The sequence below is a fragment of the Hippocampus zosterae genome, chromosome 13 (assembly GCF_025434085.1).
Source record: "Hippocampus zosterae strain Florida chromosome 13, ASM2543408v3, whole genome shotgun sequence".
NCBI classification, from domain to species: Eukaryota; Metazoa; Chordata; class Actinopteri; order Syngnathiformes; family Syngnathidae; genus Hippocampus; species Hippocampus zosterae.
This window is the reverse complement of record NC_067463.1, coordinates 9,619,559-9,634,510: the sequence shown is the minus strand read 5'-3', so window position 1 is coordinate 9,634,510 and position 14,952 is coordinate 9,619,559. Positions and strand designations below refer to the sequence as shown.

The 14,952-nt window shown below is 44.7% G+C and overlaps 1 protein-coding gene and 1 long non-coding RNA gene across 17 annotated transcripts in view; one reads left to right on the top strand and one right to left on the bottom strand.

Annotated features, from left to right (window-relative positions):
- LOC127613420 (nuclear factor 1 X-type-like) overlaps nt 1-14,952 on the bottom strand; it is a 146,098-nt gene that overhangs the window by 7,723 nt on the left and 123,423 nt on the right. For 7 of the 16 annotated variants that reach the window (XM_052084441.1, XM_052084445.1, XM_052084443.1 and 4 more), the window contains 4 exons: nt 11,021-11,146; nt 7,049-7,218; nt 4,725-4,872; nt 2,546-2,634 (listed from right to left, as the gene is read on the bottom strand). In XM_052084441.1, the coding sequence (XP_051940401.1) occupies nt 2,546-2,634; nt 4,725-4,872; nt 7,049-7,218; nt 11,021-11,146 (533 nt within the window). The other 9 variants (XM_052084448.1, XM_052084450.1, XM_052084451.1 and 6 more) reach the window with 5 other exon arrangements.
- LOC127613429 (uncharacterized) lies at nt 11,811-14,713 on the top strand. Its single transcript, XR_007966183.1, has 2 exons — nt 11,811-11,896; nt 13,272-14,713. It is a non-coding gene; the product is annotated as an uncharacterized LOC127613429 (long non-coding RNA).

Below are 14,952 nucleotides of genomic sequence, written 5' to 3'. Positions count from 1 at the left end.
GGGGGAGCCTGAAAACACAGGAGGGAGCAGCAGGAGGGGGAAAGAGAGGGAGGGGGTGTGCTGTGGCAGCCGAGCGGAGCTGGGGAGCAGGAGGAGGGGGTGAGTCGGGCTAGTTGCAGATTGCTTCCATGTGTGCGGAGGGAACACGGCAGAGTCGATTTGGCTGCAGGCAGGTGCGGTTAGCCCCTAATGAGAAAAGTTGTGTTGATGATGGAGGAGGCCCAAGACACTGCAGCCCAGCGGCATAGCGCAGCCAAGGCAAAAACCACAATGTAGTGCACTCGTGGCCTCACACGCTGCTCTAATACACACTGTGGGGCCTTGTGGAGATAAATCAACACTGGTCCAGCTTTAACTAACTGGCAATGTTTACATTCACGGCAGGGAAGCTACCGTAGGAACAGAAACCGTAAACCAGTACTGAAACTTAAGGCCTTCATACGTGCACAACATAGATCAATGTAGGTGGGCGATGACCAATATCAAGCCCATTATATTACACCCCTGCGGGCATTTCACAGCCACGTCTTTGGATGTGGAAAGCTATGATGTCAATTCAAAACAAGCGCCATGTCTGAGCTAATCATTCTGGTCGACAAAAGTGCTGTGAACGCATAAACATCAAAGCAGGCGCCAAGGAAAGGCCAGTGAAATGAGAACATTCAGATCTTTGACCAGATCACACACAATTCGACCCAATTCAAAACAGCGATCCCGCAGCTGCGGTCTTCGAGGTAAATGACTGAAAGTGCCACAAAAGCGGATCATGTTGATAGTGAGTGGGCCGTAGGTGTGGTTTAGCAGTATCCCGATTCGGGGGCTGCACCCCGAGCAGTGACCCCCAAGCACTTGTGGTCATCAGGTGTGCCGCGGGACATTAATTTCACCGAATTGGTCTGAAAATTATTGCGACAAAGAAAACCGAACCCTAATATGATTCTTCTTCCTGTAATATGTGGGCTGTATTACACTGCTCCTGGTGGCCAAGGTGTGCAACCATAAGGAATTCAATGTTAATTGGGATTGAAGCAAGAAATGATGATGTATAAAATGTTTCATTCTTTATATCCTATGATGTCATCACTACATATATTTTTTTAAACATAATATACTATAGATTAAGTTACCCAAATTCTGGGGTGTGTGTTTTGAGGTGATGGAATGGATACATGGTGTTTCCATTCATTTCTGGTCTGCTCTAGGTTTCAAGCACTGAACAAATTAAACTCGTAAGTCAAGGTACCACTGTATATAATTTCTGTGACAATTTTGTTCAGTGGCATGTAAAATATGTGCCCTGGTTCGATAAATGTTGGCAAACAGGATCATTCACGCTTAAAAAAAATTATGATTGCTGGTTTAAAATATTATTACAAATCGGTTGATTCACTCGTTAAAATTGGGACTGATTTTAAGGTCGTACAAAAGGGAACCAAGCAAACGGCGACAGTTTTCACATTTGATGCATTTACGTTATGAGAGAATGTACAATGTACAACTCTGGTTATGAAAGACTTTGCCTATCTTCTAGCGCCTGTGTTGCTTTGATGCTCGCGTTGTATTTCCAGCATTCGCGTTCCGTTACCTCGTGCGTCTTCTTGATTTGTTTTGACAGATGACAGCAGCTCAAAAAGATGCTGACTGAGCCTAAAGCACTTAAATAGAATAGCAATGATCTGAACAGTTAGCGCTAGCAGCCATCTCTCTCAGATAGTCCGTATTGTGTGAGCGCTTAAATTTTCAGCTTTGACTTTTCGTATTGACTGAATTTCAAAATAAATCTGAAATTGTAGTGTTTAAGTGCATATCTAATGCGCGTTGGTGCAATCTGTGTAAGATAATTTCCAACTCCTTTCGTCAATATTCGAGGTGGCAACATGGTAGCATTATTAGCCTGTCGGTATTCTAGGGGGCTAAATTTTTAGCATCATTAAGCCCTGGAAAGGGTTTTACTTTCGACGCGCCGGATTCTCAAAACAGGTAAAAGTCAATCCAGGGCGGTTTATAATGGCTCCAACACTAGGCGCACAATCAAGCAGTTGAGGCAGCAACTCAAGAATACGACGTCAGTCGGCATAAGGAGGTACGCTCAGTTACTGTCATACTTGCTAGTTTTGGTTTGACTCTTTTACATTTATGGCCGACAAGTGTTTGTCGCACAGATATCTACATAAATTATGATTTTAGCATTGATGAGTGACATCTGCTTTTTCTCACCGAAATTCATTCAAAATAAAGATATCTTCATATAGTATCTTGTATAGTGTCATTTTCCGCGAATGACAGTGGTAGTGTGTCCTTTAAAATAGTGTGAAAAGAAGAAGACGTATCCCATCGGGACAGCCTTTGAATGCAGCCTCTCGAAGTGGGTCACAACTAATGATATCCTCATCGCTATGAATGGCCCGCTTGGCCGTTGGAAAGCCATGCCGGTTGTTGACACACAAGTGTGACAGTGTGCATGCTTGAAGCGAATGATGAGGAGACACGGGCGACAGAGGTGGACGGGTGGGTGTTAGTTGAATGAGGGAGGCTGGCAGGGTACCTGAGTCTGCTGGGGGATATTCAGAAAGTTGTCCCGTGTTCCGATGCCGACAAACCGGTTGGGAGCTGTGGAGCCTGGCGTGGAGTATGCTACGAACAGAGAGAGACAAGTGTGTACATGCTTTGACACAAACACATACACACCGAGCTCAGGCTCGAGTTTGATGCTCTCAGCATCATTATTTGAAAAATTTGGTCAGTTCAGTACATGGCAATGGATCACTGTCAAAGGAACTATTTGGAAAAGACAGTAAGGGCCGGCGAGAGTGACGCTCTCTTAGTCATATGGATGATTTGTTCATGTTGCGGGCAACTTAATTGTTATTTCCCTTCACTTAGCCATGTAATCTGTGGTTACGCAGGGGGATGTGGAGTCTGTAATGAAGAGTGCTAACATGAGGGAGCTATTTCAAACAAGTCACTAATGATCCTCAGCAGCCCCTGGGCCCGTAATCATACAAAAACCACTGAGGACCCGCTGTCGACATAATAATAGGGCGACCGGCAGAAGAACCGGATTCATCACCGGTGGCAACCGATGCTCCATTTACATTTCGCCGGTCGAAGAGGAGCGCGTGACACCAGGTGCTGATGTCACAGGATCAAACTTAGGGCAGTTGTGTTCACTGGACTCCAGCATGACCGAGTGGAACTGACTTGAGGAAGGTGGGGTGGGGTACGGATGGCTGGGTGGGGGTTAACAGTGACAGGGCATGACAGACAGTGAGTGCGCCGTTTAAAAAAACAAAACAGATGAGCTCGTTTTCATAACCGCCATTTGCAATGTCTTGGAGAATTAGAGGTGGAAGGAAAACCCAAAGGTGACAACAGCCACCCGAGTGAGAAACAAAAGCGTGAAAAGGGGGGCTATTTATTTATATGGCAATATAAATAAATAATCAAGTGACGTGTCACAGAGAGAGAGAGAGAGAGAGAGCAGAGAACGGGAGGAAAGTGGAGGAGAGAGAGGATGACAGGACAGGAAGAGAGAAAGTCAAATCAAAAAGGATGAGAAGATGCCCTGCTTGCTCCGTCCAGCGCCCCCTCCTGGAGTGCCTCTCCCATGGCCCGACTCTTTCACCGCATCTGTGTGGGTGCAACCAAGCAACACCTCAAAACTCCTCTCCCCTGCTCCCCCAGTGTACGACTAAGCCTCATCGTTTGTGTTTAGGTTGCTCCAAATACATTTCCATGATTTCCATGTTGTTTGTTTGTTCTTCATTATTGTGAGATTTGCGTGAAAGTGACAAGGGGATTGGGTGCGCTAAATTGGGGCATGATGGTCTTTAGTTTTCTTTTTATGTTGTTGTTTTGGAGTCCACGCCAACTGCCCTAATTTTGTTCCCCTACAAAGGAAAAAAAAGAGAAACAAAGGGGAAAAGAACCGAGAATATATCAAATAATGCAAAGAAAGCAAAACAAACAAAAAAAAAAAAGAAATTAGAGAAAGGGGCGTATTGCCTCTGTGAGGCAGACATGCAGGGCTTGTGTCGATCAAAAGTTTTTTTGGCTACAGAAGCGACGTGCACGGGGGCCCAGCACTGATCTGTTCCCCGACTCCCCACCCCTCTCCCCACAAACTACACAACCCAATGAAGCCAACGAGAAGAGGGGGGGGGGGGGGGGGAGACCACGCTGCCTCTTGTGGTGCTAGCATGAAAACCAACACTAGAGAGCGAGAGAAGCTCGTATACAAGACGGGGAGGGAATGAACGCAAAGACACGAGCAGGGAAGGAGAAGCTGAAGCTCAGAGCCAGGGAGAGAGAGGAAGGGATACAGAAGTGATGGAAAGAGGACCTCTTGGTATGGCGAAGGCGTGGCGACTAATAGTTTTGGACCTTCTACTGTGGTTCCTTCAAATGGTGTAACTCCAGGAGCTGCTGAGAATTGGAGCAGTTCACCATCTTGCGGGGAGCAGCTCAAGCCGGACAAGGGATAACTACAGCGGTAGCCATAGTAGTCATCCTGAATGTGTGCATATTCATGTGGTATTTCACTAGATGTAGAAATCCAGAATCTTGGGACCCCCTACGTGTCAATTGGGGGAAATAAGGTGAAAATAAACAAGGCTTTCTAAAAGCAACTATGACAATTTGGTTTCGATTGCCGTCTACGATAACTCTGCGGGGAGACTGGGGCCACAAGGGGGGATTTGTGGAGGGGAGTGGGAGTGACTTACACGGAGATGCGGGTGAGCTGAGTCCACCGTCGGTGGGCGTGCTGATGGTTTTAGAGTCGGGCATGGGGAGGGGCACGGGGCGTGCCACCGGGGGTGGCGGGGGCAGCAGGAAGGAGCCCGGCATTTTGCTCTGGCCACCTCCATTAGGCTGCAGACGGACCATATAGACAGGGTGAGCAGGACGGGACGCAAACCCCCACCGACATCACACAGGGGAGCCAGGCACAAGACACCAACGTGACAACCGACACGCACCCGCTGACCCACAGATGGCAACAGCGCACACGCACAAGTATGCACTTTACACGCCAGAAAGAGCAACAAGGAGATATACACACACACACACACACACACACATACCCTCACAGTAAAATGATCAGTCTGGCCAAAAAGAAAGGAATACATAAGAAAAGAACAAAAGAGTATAGAACATCTTTTCACAAGAGAGGAAGTAGACAAGGTGTTGTCATCGTGCAATGGGTACAGTTTTATCAATTTGTGATGTCGAAATGTGCCGAGGTGCCTGTTGGGTACCACAGATGTGGTATATGGTGCAAACTAAAGACGTCGAAAAACATGAAGGCCAAGTTTACAGTAGTGGTGTACAGTCCGGACAACATCTTTTAACGCACGTACACCGTATCAGAGAAGTATTCGCAAATCAAACTGGGATCCATGAGCCATAACATGGCTCCACCGCCACCACTACTTTTGAAAGATAAATGCGCATCGGGCCGTTGGCAATGTTGAGTGGGATAGACTCTGTGATTGGCGATAGTGACAACAACTTCAAGAGTATTTGCCTGGTATGTTGCAAAAGTTGCTCAATATGAACAAATAAATCACCTAGTTGATAAAGCCGACTGCGCCTTTGGAAAAATAGCTCTTCTTAGCTCTGTTATTTGTGAAATTTGGATATTCCAGCGAGCAAGGAATATCCAAATTAATTCCAATTATTTGTTTTTTTCAGTTCCTTCCTGTTGAACAGATTACGGATATTTATGATGAAACTAAAAATGCATTAGAGCAATAGTATTTAATGGTGCAAATCATACTTACCCTTCACCGGCGTTAGGAACAGGATCCTTGGAAATATTTCTCCTTTTGTAAATTTTAGAAACCCAGCAATTGAGGGCAAAGGAGGCGACATAAAAGAACGATGCTTTTGCACTTAATCTTAATCCTGCAGCATGTTTTGTGAAAACATAAAATAAAATAAAATATTCCCTGCAAGAGATTTTAGTCTCATTGTTGGGAGCCCAGCTGCCTCACGTAGAATGACAGCTGGAATGCAACTGTAATTTTCCAAGTGTTTCCATGGCCGTTTATGGAGCGCTTCTAAACAAAGTTAAATTTGACCCTCTGTGGGTTTGCTGCTAACTCAGCCTGATCTTTTTCTCGAGCATGAGCTACATTTACTGCATCCTCCCATGACACACTGGGGTCACAGCGGCTCTGACCACAACACCAGCCTTGGCATCCGGTTTAAGGACACGGCTGTTGCTGAAGTCAAAAGTAGGCCTTTCTCATTCTTTTAATTCACCCTTGCAATATCTTGTCAGACGTATGTTGTTTCAGATGGAGTTTTGTAAGTGTGTGTGTGCGCGTGCTTTATGTTGGTAGAGTTGGCAATACACAATAGCTTGCGGTAAGGACTGAGAACGCGAAGATGCTAAAGGTGGTAATGTCAAGAAATCTGGAAAAGAAAAGCAAAAAACAACGGGCCGCTAATTTCCTTGCTTGATTTACAAACAATTGCTCAATTGTTCCCTTTTGAAATATTTTTTAATGGGATGAGTGAATCGTTCTTTGTTTTCATGCCAGTGTTATTATTAGGCAGAACATTCCTGCCTGGAGAGGTTGTGCCACAGTGGAGGTCTGTGCGGTTGTCAGCACAAGACGTTCCGTCGCTGATGCCATTTTGCACTTCTTTTGACAGCATAGTCTGTGAGACTGCATCATCAGTGCCTCTGCTGGTTGCAGCCAAGCAGTGCACTCCTTTCCCCCCTTTTTAAATGCGTATGTCCTCCATTTCCCGGAAAATGTAATCTTGCAGTTTAAAAAAAGAAAAATCCACTTTGACACCTATTTTCACATCTTTCAACTCCTAAATGCAGTTGTCATAAAATCTTTAAATTACATTAACAATTTTTTGTCCTACCTTAATTTTGTGCTATGCACCATTTGTCATAACAAGTGAGTACGTGCATCTTCAACTCCAATCCAATCAAAAGAGAAGGCTTACAACATAAAATTGAACTCCCATCATCTTCTGCCCCCCCCACTTTGACCCTTCATTTCTCCCATCTCATTCCGTCACTTACCTGTGCGCTCGGCTGTCCTGTGCCGTCGGTGCACACAAACTGCACAAACTCCTTAAGCGGGTCCTGGTGGTGGTGGTAGCGTATGGTGGGGTGGGTGAAATAAGGGCTGGACTGCTGGATGATTGAGGAAGAGGGGAAGTGCAGGGCTGAGGCTGAGGCACGGGGGCTCCCTGCGGAGACGACCAGGAAGCGGACAGGAACAGGATGGAGAATATCAGCAAAAGTTGGGTCTAACTACAATGAGACAGTCTATTGTTTCAGCAAAGATAATAAACATACAGTACATGGCACAGGGCATACAGGATAGTATTACACACTGACCTATAATAAGACATATGCTTGAACAAAGCAGCGGCCGTTATATATAATTTTGCCGTTCAGGCCTATAATTGTCCTGACACAGAAAATAGCTGTGACGTTCTCCTGCGGTAGGCTATTGTGCAACATCTGGCCCCGTTCACTTTATACATCAGCCAACTAAGCAAACACACCTTCCTCAATCGCTGTACGGTTGTATATTTTTGCACCTTGTGCCGCCTCGCGCAACCGCAGAGGTAGCAAAGAGCCGCAGACAAACACACACTCTGATTTTTTTTTCCCGCTTTTGATTGGTTGTCAGTGAGGTGTAATCAATCAGCGGCGTATCTGCGCTGTGCGGTTCTCCGCCGTAGCTTGTCAGAGGATCTATCCTCCGTTCCCAAATGGCCAGAAAACACCTCCGGGAGACATTCGTCAACAAGGCAGCCACGCATGCACACACACAAAGACACTCACTAGTCTCCGCTGTCTGTCTGGTCGGCTGCAGTTCTATGGCGTTTGCAATTTGGCACGCCAAACAAGAGCGACAAGCTGCTAGGTGAGGGGAGCCTGGCGAACAAGCATCTGTGATTGTGTCTGTCACCTACTGTCTCTTGTGTGTCGCAACTCACAAAGGGAGACAGTACAAGTTGTTCAAACTTTCTCCCTTTGTCGGCTTTTATCAGTGGTGGGAAGAAACAAAGTGCAAACACTCTATGATTGTACCGGTAGTTTCGTGAATTTCTCAGGTACCTGAAATTGAATTGAGTCGATATTTTTCTCACGACCTTTCAGTTTTACCCCTACATTTGAAGTAGGATATATCTGTAGTTTCTATTCCTTACTTTGTCAAATGAGGCTCCTTGCCTTTTTCAACCTCTGCGGATGAAGACAAGACAAAAAATGTGTAAATTGAGAGTCAAAACTCGGATGGGATCTCGATTGATCGATTATACAGTCAAGGTCCTGCTATCTCACAACTTGTTTTAGTACAGTTGATATTTGTATTTTAGTCTTAGTCTCTAAAGCCTCAGTTGCCCACTAGATGGCGGCATACTAATTTGAGATTAAATTTGAAAGGACGAAAATAGCACAGCCTCGTTTTTTTACTGAATGTCCTGCGCCCTGAATCCTGCTTTTTATGCCTACAGAAAGCTACGACAGTAGGTTCATTTTACAATGTCTTTGGTCATGATTAGAGACAGACAAGTTTGTCAGTTTGGAAAAATGAGATTGTTGACTGTAAACACAGAGGGATAGGTGCACTGTTGTACTTTGGCCACCTCTGATTTCGCTCTGCTTGAGTTAGGACAGGGTTTAAATTTGGTGTTCTCAACGTACACACATTGGTTGCGTGAGCGTAATCGCAGCCACAATGGCTGTCTCCCCAGACGAGCGTAATCAGACAGCAGTCTGCCTGGCATCACTCCATGAGCGTCCAGCGCCAACAACGGGACATAAACAATCCGGCACTTAGCTGTGAACGCTCTCACAGTAGACCTACACAAGAGGAGCGAACCGCTTCGGCGCGTCCAAGGTGGGCCTTGGTTACGAGAAGCATCTCTCTGTGTATTCACATCTTTCTTTTCACTCCGCTCTTCTGTCTTCCTCCAGGCACTTTATAGAAGCGAGGCCTCTAAGGGACATTCCATTTGGACTGCAGCCATTGTAGCGCAGACAAGAGTGTAAATTTACACATGCACACACGTGTGTGCCTGTGTCTGAGTGTGTGTCTGCAAACCAACACAAGCTCAAAACACTGCCTCATTACTGCCTCGATATGAAGCCAAAACCTCTCAGCTAAGAGTCCAGATACACAGTTGCTGCAACTCATTTGGAACTCAATTAAAATGCAACGCTTAATTTCTTGGACTCTTGAACAAAACATGCTTGGTGGTTAAAGGCACGTCCTTGAGTATACATTCTAAATATACCTTTGGGAGAGCTGAAAGTAAAATTCAATACGCTTCAACACGGGGGCATTGAGTGCATATGACCTTTACATGGTAGGTGCGGTTTGGCCGCAGACCAAGCCGTTCCTCTGAGAGTCAAATGGAATGAGAGCGGAGGACGTATTTATGCCTTTGAAAAGTGAGCCCGCCAGCCTTCAGGGACTTGTTGGCAAAGTTCACATTGGAGGGACATTGGGAATTCTCAGAGCGGAGATGGAGAAACCTTGTAGGATATGCTATTGGAGCAAAATGCTCCGAGGACAATTTGCCCTTTGTGCCTCAATCAAACGGCGTCACTGGAAACACACGAAAGGAATCTGTGCCGTCCTGTGAAAATATGCTCTCGTTAAAACTAAAAACAAGGACAAAGCTGAACATGCTGAGTGGAAAAAGAGAGCTCGCTTTGATTCACATTTGAGTATTTTTGTCTCAAAATATCTTATCATGACAGTCCCGTGCAAAAGTCTTTGGGGCACTCAATGGTATCGTTGTTTTAATTACTTTGTCCCAAAAGTTCTTCACGCATTGTAAAACAGTGTAGTATAACAGGACTCGGGCTGAACAATTAAAAAAAACAATCTTATTGCAATTTCCACCCCGCAATATTGTGATAGCAATTTAACGTCAGTACTTCTTGAAGATCTCATTCCCATGTTTTTCGACAAGCACCACCACTAAATGAATGTGTATTACAGATTTATGATACATCAATGTTTTGCTCTTTCAGGATAGGCTTACTGACGTTAAAGTAAAGGCAAATAAGCCACAAATTAATCTGAAAGACAAATTACTTACACTATACTTTCATTACCATTGTTAACTTACTAAACACTTTGCCTTGCACTCTTTGATCAAAACAGCGTGGCGTGAACATAAGTTAGTAAGTCATAAATCAGATTGTAACAACAATGCAAGCACATCTGTGGCTTTATCACTTCAACTTTTCATGTTTCATAAAACAAGATGCAACTTCTTCAGCCCTGAATTTATTTGAATCGATTTGAATTTGATTAACTGTTCAGCACTAGCTAGAAAACCCACCGTTATCATGATAAAACAAAATTTGCAATTTGCTCATTTCCAGGTGAAGATCTGGATAAAGGTTGCTGATCCAGGAAATTATTCAGCATTTCACGTCATTATAGTATCAATGGAATGCCATCTATTAGAAATCTATTCATCATCTTCCATGAACTGTGAACGAATGAATGTTTGTTAGCAGAGGTCCACTCTCTAAGAAGAGGCATTGTAACGTCATTGTGGCAATCAAGCCCAGTACTGTGCATAGATCACTTTCATTGTTTGAGAATATAAAAACTCATCTGCCAGACAGACCACTGAACATCACAATCCAAACATGACATTCAATGGTGATAATCGGATTAATAAGCACACAGGCAAAGGCATGGGTGCAGCAATGGTACCATGCAATGACAGTATTAAAACAAACAGGCACAATGGTGATGTTAAAAAACTAATGTATGGGTAAAGATAGACTGAAAGAGAGAGAGATAGAAAAACTCAGGCCAGCCATGATGGTATAGCAGTAACACTGAACATGTGACAACTCAGCAGTTGCAACTGCGGCATTGGAACGTTTTTGTGGAATTCCTTTGGGATTGGGCTAAAACCTCCTTTTCCTTCTCTCTCTTTTTCAGACTGGAATATGAGGGGGGGCGAGGTTGGAAGGGGAGTTCTCAGCTTGGTGGCAGGGCTCTCTCACCTGGTCTCACTCCTGCCAGCACGGGCAGCGGGTGGTGTGTGAACGCCATGCGAGGGGACCTCTGGGAAGACAGGGCGTTGAAATCAAACTTCCCCGGCTTCTTAAGTGAACCAGGCGAGGACAGTCCTGGTTAAAAAAAAAAAAAAAAATGGAAGCAACAAAAAAAAAAGTGGGGAGGGGGGAAAGAGAGGTGGTTGTAATCAACAATTTGTTCTTTTTTTTTATTTAGACTATGGCACATTGCTTGTATTATTATAAAAGGGGACTTGATTTGGGGTGATGCATGATTACCTCATTCACAAATATATGGGAAAACAAAACAAAAAGATCAGAGTTCTTGATGATTCTTGCCACTGCAATAATTCATTTTGGTAGAGGATCCCCAGCTCCCAACTTTGAAGTAATGGGCCGGGTAGTATTTTACAAGCGTGTCTTCAAAAAGGGGGGAAAAAATGGGGGGGAAAATAACTGAAGCCAATATCAAACTAGCCTTTGTTTGAGAGCCAAGGCACATCTGTAGCAATAATAACCTCTAACTGTGCCACTGTATGTTTTTTCTGTCTCCTTTCTTCTTCTTTGGCTTTTCTCTGCCTTTTTAGGTTGTCAGCGCCAAACGTGGCCACCGTTACAGCCACAGTCAGCTAGTTGCGGTTTTTGGCCGCTGCCAGGCCCACAGGCTGGCTGCACGAGAAGAGGGCTTCATTCAGAAATAGCACAAACTGTACAGTATGGACGCGGCAGCTGCTGAGTGCGAAAGACAAGCAGACGGACAGGGGAGACGGTGGGAGGCGGGGGGGGGGGGGGGGGGCGACAAGCACGTGGGAGACATGAAAATATGCGAGGGAGCGAAGCGAGTGAGAGAGCAAAGCAGAACCGGTGAGAAATGCAGCAGTGTTTTGTTTTTCCATGCGTTGCTCTGACGACATGTATGAAATCGGGATGTCATAAGATGTTTACGTATGCTTATTATCTGGCGCGCACACATGTTAAAAGCATAAAAACAGAGCGGGGAGAGAAAAAACAAGACGTTTCTTGTATTGTGGGGTTTCTTCTAATCTTCCTGACGACTGAGTGATATGATAATGTTTGGTCTTGAAAACTTTTTTTTCAGGCTCCGGTTTTGTAGTCTATTTTTGAGGGTGCTCCGCATCAAACAGGGCATTTAATATGATTCCTCTTCCAGCTGGAGACGTGTGAAAGTGGATGGTAAGCGTGGGGGCGTGCAAAAACCTTCCCTCCTGGTGTGAAAGAGTTAAGTCTCAAGCAGGTGGGAGTGAATATGTGTGAAGCGTTTATGTCTTCGACAGACATATATTTCTTTTTCTTCCACCTCCCTCCCTTCCCCACCCCAACTGTAGCAGGAGCATGTGGGAGTATTGCGCTGTCAGATAAATTCCAAGCATGAAGACAACCTTGGATCCAGCTTCTGACACCAACAGTCAGTAGTGATTTCTATGACACTCGAGTGTAAACTGGAAAAAAAAAAGCCTGGGAATGACTGATATTTGCAAGCAGTACATACAGCTTTGAATGTCAATGAAGCTGATGACCAGAAACAATGAGTAGACCATGAAGATAACCTCGGATCCTGCTTCTGACACCAACAGTTGGTACAATAAACCTCCGCTGTCAGCGCAAGCTCTGAGCCCTGCCGTGAATTTAAAAAAAAAAAGGAAAAAAAAGTGGAACTAATGCTGCAATGCCACCCCCAAAAATGTACTTAAATTGAATAAACTGTATTTTCAAACTCATTTTACACCATTGCAGTTACAAATAACGGCTTACAGATTTTTTGGATTTAAAAAAATAGTCACCGGAAGTGGGCACATAAATTAACATCAAGCCGTAACTTCCACAAACAACCCAGACTAAACTAAGCTCCTCCCTGCTCTCTAAATTAAGACGCATCACATCACCATACAGAGGTTCCTTGAGATGCAAGAAAATTGCATGCAATTTTTCCTCATTTATTTGCTTCAATGGACATTGTACCACTCCTCCTGCTGTTAGTTATATTAGTCATTTTTGGAGAGTGCAAATAATATGTGCCTATGTGTATTGTAATATTGCCATTTTAATTGTGTTGCTTCACCGTTTTTGTTCAAATGTTCATTGCTTGAAGAGTTATGACACCGTGACGCTGATTCCATTGGTTAGGCCTTTATGGTATTTTGCATTGTTTCTAAGCATTAAGTTAAACGGACGCAAGGCAAAGGTACAAAGTGCAACCTGTCCATCTTTTTGTTTTCAGTTTGTTTTGACAGTCAACTTCAACTTGGAGTGGCAATAAACAGCGGTAAGCGTCTTTTTGGAAAAATTCCTCACGAGCTGCCAAAGTGCTGCTTGTCACCATACAGTACAGTTTTTCAGCGAATTACCCAATGGGAAAGAAAAGGAAATAGGCGAATTTATGAATAGTGAACCGCAAGTCTGTGTGGGATTCCTGGAATGACTTAATGTAGTGACTGAGATTTGCGAGAACATTAGCAGTATGTACGGTACGAATGTCAATGAAGCAAACGACCAGAAACGACAACTTGACTAGTGATTGTTTTGACATTGTGGTCATGAGGAAAAAAAAAGGGACCTCTAGTTTTGAAGGAATGTCTATCAGCATGCATGCGCTTAGTATCGAACGAAGGTTGACGACCAGCAATCATCGTAAGGAAGATGGGGAATCCGTTGACAACAGACATCTGGGCCCTGAAAACACCAACGCTACCATCCGGAGGATGTAAAAGAAAATGTCTCAGCACTTCAGAGACGACGCCGTCTGCCAATGTGGTTCACATGTGCGTTTGTGCCACAACTGCACTCTTTCTCTCCTGGCAAGCTTTGGCGTTCCACTGGCAACCAATCAAGCGCTCCCCTGATGACCCTTCTGTCTCTCTGCACTAACAGGCCTACCACCAGATGCGGCTCTGAGCCACACAGATATACTCACGTACGCATAATTTTAAGGGAGAAAAAAAATTGACAATTGGTTTGGACAAGTCAACGAAAGCCTGGGAATTCTAACTTTCAGGACTCCAGCTGCGCATCGATGGGCCTGACATATCGCCGAAGCGGCGGGGGAAGCCCACCCGGTGTTTGATTTATTTAACGATCATTTGGAGCTAATATGAAATCATGGTTGTTTTGCCTGCCTTACACCCCCCCACCCTCCACCCCCTCCCCTCCTTGAGCCCATGTGGAGCAGATGTCTCCAGCATCCTCATGGATCCCAAGGCTATCCACACAGTCATTCACCATCTGGGACCATGCTTCAGCTGTATGAGTGCGTGTCTGTGCGTGGAAATCTATGGTGTGTATCTGAATGCGACAAGATGTGTGTGCTGTATTGGCTATTCAGAGAGGAAGGAAAGCGCTGCAAGTGGATACACACCGAGGCACACCTGTCTGTGAGCGGTGGTTTTGTTTTTCCTTCTCCTATGTGTGCACATGGCGTGTGTGTGTGTGAGTGTGTGTATGTGTTTACATACCCCCACCTGGACAAGAATTCCCAGATGAGAAGGCATTTGGCAGGTGGAATCCTTTGGAAAATCGGATACACCCTGTCCCAGAGTCGCATATTGTCAAGAATGATTCTTCCTTTGTGCACCACACCCATCAAACTTTCCTTGCTATCTGGTCTTTTATCAGTGGTGCAAATTGGAATATTTGGTCAATAAAAGTGTTTGAATTCAGTCCCAATGGTCTATTCTCATTTCATAGCCTTTTTCTTGGCTGTACTGCTTCCAGTACATGCATGTGGGCGTGATATACAGTACGTTTTTTGTTTTTAGCCTCAATTTCCACCATGTTAGTCTTATCTGCCCATTGTCTTGATTAAGAATTCATAGTGTTAAATTTAAACTATATTACCAATGGGTATGTTTCTTAAACCAAATAGATTTTAGATTCGTCCCCGCGCGGCCACTTTGGTGGCTCTC